The sequence below is a fragment of the Corylus avellana genome, chromosome ca2, assembly GCF_901000735.1.
Source record: "Corylus avellana chromosome ca2, CavTom2PMs-1.0".
Taxonomy (NCBI): Eukaryota; Viridiplantae; Streptophyta; class Magnoliopsida; order Fagales; family Betulaceae; genus Corylus; species Corylus avellana.
The window spans coordinates 102,656-107,695 of NC_081542.1; the positions used below are offsets into that span (position 1 = coordinate 102,656).

Below are 5,040 nucleotides of genomic sequence, written 5' to 3' on the forward strand. Positions count from 1 at the left end.
TTTTCTTTGGTTTCTGATAGTTTAGTTTCTAGGAAAAATGAATGGATTTAAAAGGTTGGAACTTGGGTTTCTAATTTTTTTTTTCATATTGTGTAGCCTCTATTGAAGTTACATCATGGTTTGAAGTTGATGCAAAATTTGTTTATGTTTATAACATCAGCAACGCAACTTTCTTGTAACTGTTGGAGAGGATGAACAAATATCTCCGCAGCAATCAGCTATGTGCCTGAAGGTCTTTGATCTTGATAAGATGCAGCCAGAGGGCTCAAGCACGACTAGCCCTGATTGTATTGGTATATTGCGGATATTCACTAATCAGTTTCCTGAAGCAAAGGTAGTGTGCTGTAGGTGCTTCGACTTGTCTCATTTCTTATCTGATTGCCTAGTTGCCTTTTTAGTAATGTCTTGCATTAAATTTGTCTTGGTCTACCTGCCTCTGCACTTGCGTTTATCTTAATGGAATTTTGAAACCTATATGATATACTACAGATCACATCATTCTTAGTACTAGAGGAAGCACCACCAATTCTACTTCTAGCTATTGGCTTGGATAATGGTTGCATTTACTGCATCAAAGGAGATATTGGACGTGAGCGTATCACCCGTTTCAAGCTTCAGGTGGATAACATCTCAGACAAAAGCCAGTCTGCTATAACTGGTCTAGGTTTCAGAGTGGATGGTCAAGTTCTTCAATTATTTGCCATTACTCCAGCTTCAGTTAGCTTGTTCAGCCTGCAGGATCAACCACCGATACGGCAAACCCTAGATCAGATTGGATCCAATATCAACAGTGTTGCGATGAGTGACCGCTCGGTATGCAGTTATGGGAGCTGTTCATTTTTATGTTGCCTCAATAAATGTGTTTTATATTCTCTAAGAAAGATAATGGCTTACATGTTTTCTTATCAGGAGTTTATAATTGGTCGACCTGAGGCTGTATACTTTTATGAAGTTGATGGACGTGGTCCATGTTGGGCTTTTGAAGGAGAGAAGAAGTTTCTAGGGTGGTTTTGTGGATACCTGTTATTGCAGACCAAAGAACTGGCAAGAATACTTTCAATATTTATGACTTGAAGAACCGTTTGATAGCCCATATTATAGTGGTTAAAGAAGTTACTCACATGCTTTGTGAATGGGGGAACATAATACTCATAATGTCTGACAAATCAGCTTTGTGTATTGGGGAGAAGGATATGGAAAGCAAGTTAGATATGCTCTTTAAGAAAAACCTTTATAATGTAGCTATAAATCTTGTTCAAAGTCAACAAGCTGATGCTGCTGCAACTGCAGAGGTGTTATGAAAGTATGGGGACCATCTATATAGCAAGCAAGACTATGATGAGGCTATGTCCCAGTATATCCACACTATTGGTCATCTTGAACCCTCTTATGTCATACAGAAGTTTTTAGATGCACAAAGAGTCTACGATCTTATGAACTACTTGGAGAAATTACATGAGAAGGGGCTTGCTTCTAAAGATCATACAACTCTTCTCTTAAACTGTTACACCAAATTGAAAGATGTGGAGAAGCTAAATATATTCATTAAAAGTGAGGATGGTATTGGGGAACATAAGTTTGACGTCAAAACTGCAATAAGGGTTTGCCGTGCTGCCAATTATCATGAGCATGCTATGTATGTTGCTAAGAAGGCCGGGAGGCACGAATTGTACTTAAAGATCTTACTTGAAGACCTTGGTAGATATGACGAAGCATTGCAATATATTTCAAGCCTTGAACCAAGTCAAGCAGGGGTAACAGTGAAGGAGTATGGTAAGATTCTTATAGAGCACAAGCCAGTGGAGACTATTGAGATACTCATGAGGCTTTGTACAGAGGATAAAGAATCAGTTAAGCAAGGAGCCTCCAGTGGTGCATACTTATCTATGCTGCCATCTCCTGTTGATTTTCTCAACATTTTCATCCATCACCCGCAGTCCCTTATGGATTTTCTTGAAAAATATACCGACAAGGTGAAAGACTCGCCTGCTCAAGTTGAAATCCACAACACGGTGTTGGAGTTGTACTTGTCCAATGACATGAACTTTCCATCAATCTCACAGGCTAGCAACAATGGAGATCTTAATCTTGGAGCAGCTGGAATGTCAAGAGCTGAGCCCAATGGGAAATTTGCTGCTGATCGCAAAGATTCAGCTTAGGAAAAGGATAGCCTGGAAAGGCGTGACAAGGGGCTATGGTTGCTTAAAAGTGCATGGCCATCTGAGCTAGAACATCCGCTTTATGACGTTGATTTAGCTATTATTCTGTGTGAAATGAATGCATTTAAAGAAGGGCTGTTGTATCTATATGAAAAGATGAAACTCTATAAAGAGGTGATTGCTTGCTACATGCAGGCACATGATCATGAGGGATTGATTGCGTGCTGCAAAAGATTGGGGGATTCAGGTAAAGGAGGGGACCCATCTCTTTGGGCAGATCTGCTGAAGTATTGGTGAACATGGAGAAGATTGCTCCAAAGAAGTGAAGGAAGTTTTGACCTATATTGAAAGGGATGACATCTTGCCTCCTATTATTGTTCTTCAAACGCTGTCCAGAAATCCATGCCTCACACTCTCTGTCATTAAGGATTATATTGCTCGAAAGCTTGAACAGGAATCAAAGCTGATCGAAGAGGACCGACGATCTATTGAGAAGTATCAGGTTGCTGCTTATTATTAGCTTTCTTTGAAAGTTCATCTGTTGTACCTATTTCTGTCATGGCACCCACTTTGGGTGCATGGTGCAATGATTTTCTTTGATTTTTTATTTATTAATTACATACATTTATCAAAATGTGCAGAACAGGGGGAAGTATTACGAAAATAGAAATAGCTCCTAAATTGTGAAAATAATCCCAAAAAATCCAACGGGGAAAAGTTAAAAAATGGACTAGAATGGAATGGTTTAAGCTATTATCACTGATAATAGCTTAAATGTGCCTATTTTCTTAATTAATGGCATGGCTATGATTTATTGTTCTGTCTTCAGAAGGCTTCTTTGGAAGGTTTAATCATTTATAGCATGCGTTTGAAGTTTTTCTGATCATTCATATTGATACTTCTAATTGTCCCCCTCCTTCCCTTCCCAATAGTGTGGCATGCGAGTAGAATTTTGTTGACATTTAAGAGAAAAGAATCATTCTGCAGACAGAGTCATATTGAATCACTATCCTCATTCTTTTTATTCAATGAAAAGACCAAATTATTAAGTGAGTTGTTCCACTTCCAACTTGCAGGAAGACAGTTTGGCAATGAGAAAAGACGTCGAGGATCTGAGGACAAATGCCAGAATATTTCAGCTTAGCAAGTGCATTGCATGCACTTTCACACTTGATCTCCCTGCACTACACTTTATGTGTATGCACTCATTCCATCAGCGCTGCCTTGGTGATAATGAAAAGGAGTGTCCCGAGTGTGCTCCCGAATATAGGTCTGTTCTAGAAATGAAGAGAAGCTTGGAGCAGAATTCTAAAGACCAGGATCAGTTCTTCCGGCAAGTGAAGAGTTCAAAGGATGGGTTTTCTGTGATTGCTGAGTATTTTGGAAAAGGGATCATAAGCAAAACTAGTAATGGGCTCACAGGTGGTGGTGGTGTTAGAGCAGGCAGCACTTCTTCCAGCAGTGGCCTCTGAACCTTCTTGTTGCTTGCTTGTTTCTTTGTGTCAATATTCTGCCAGAATGAGTTAGGAATGAAATCCCATAACATTTGAGTCTGAAGATCTCCAATTGCAGGATGTGCAATTGGAGACTCTGGCGCTTGATCTACATTCGTAATTAACCATGTCATTTATTTATTTTTATTTTTTAATGTATCAGTATATGGATTTTATTTTTATCATGGAATATTGCCTGCGACTGAGCTTTGTCACGCCTCACCATGTTGGTGATGTTCAATGCGCTATGTTCAGTTATTGTTATTATTATTATTATTCTTATTTTATTATTTAAAAAAAAAAAAAAAAAAATTCAAGTGAAGAGTGTCCCGATGGGCAACTTATGGAAGAGAGCATGTGGGCCCTGTATATGCTTTGGTAGCCCACCCGAGCAGATGCGGGCCTACCTGCTCTCTCACATTGGATCAGGATTAGCTGTAATTTTTTTACTATACTTTAGCCTGTCCGAGGAGCAAATGAGAGAGGGCTCAACCCAGGTGTGGAGTCCACTTTCCGAATAGGTGGACCACATTAGGGCCATCTCTCTCAATTAGTTGCCAGCCAATTCTGGCAAAAAGTTAAAAAATAAAAATAAAAGAAACTTTGGAGATTGTCAGAAATTTGGAAAAAAACACTATAAACACCCAAAAACGAATCTACCTGACCACACCCTCAAATTTAAAACTTTGCCGATAGCCTCGTGTTTGCTATAAATTAGTAGAGCCCAAAATCTTGGTTTAACAATTTCTTGCCTTCTCGGGCAAACATTTGAATGACAACACACTGTCCAATAAATAACCCTACTCCTCAACAATTTTGATTAAGAAATGCTACACTTCTATCTTTAACCTTTAAATCAATCATCGTTAAAAAAAAAAAAAAAAAAAAAAATTAGAAGTTGTTGATTGACATTACCACATCAACAAAGTAGAATAAAAGTGTAGTGATTATATCCTCCATCCCATTATAGAAGATGACAGTACAAAATGAAGAAAAGAATAATACGTAAAGAAAAACTTGTGATTTATTATTATGCACGAATGAATATACTTGATCATCAATGAGTTATCAGCTTACCCTAATACCTCTATACATAATATCTGGGTCCCGATTATACTAAAATGTGTATAAAGTGAGCTATACGCTTGATGACAAAGAATGGGTTATAATGAAGGCTCCAATTACATGCATGTAGGGCTGCCACAATAATCCGGGGACACCTTTGATGTCTTCTCGACTCTAACTTCTTGCAGAACTTAACCTCTCTATCGCACGTTGAAAACTGAGTTCATGCCAGCGTAAACCACGCCACAACTTGTTAGAATTGTCATCTAAAAGTCCGAGCTTAGCTTTTTGCTTATGCAGGGCCTCCAAGTTGACAAGGGGGA

At 38.7% G+C, this 5,040-nt stretch overlaps 1 protein-coding gene across 1 annotated transcript; it reads left to right on the forward strand.

Moving 5' to 3' along the window:
• Nucleotides 1–1,093: 1,093 nt before the first annotated feature.
• On the forward strand, nt 1,094–3,828 carry LOC132169516 (vacuolar protein-sorting-associated protein 11 homolog). The gene is made up of 2 exons (XM_059580541.1): nt 1,094–2,661; nt 3,236–3,828. The coding sequence occupies exon 1, from the start codon at nt 1,347–1,349 to the stop codon at nt 2,157–2,159; it is 813 nt and encodes a 270-aa protein (XP_059436524.1). The 5' UTR covers nt 1,094–1,346; the 3' UTR covers nt 2,160–2,661; nt 3,236–3,828.
• Nucleotides 3,829–5,040: the final 1,212 nt, after the last annotated feature.

Bases quoted from the DNA above. Each gene is read 5' to 3' on its own strand.
- LOC132169516 (XM_059580541.1), top strand. From the start codon at position 1,347: ATGTCCCAGTATATCCACACTATTGGTCATCTTGAACCCTCTTATGTC.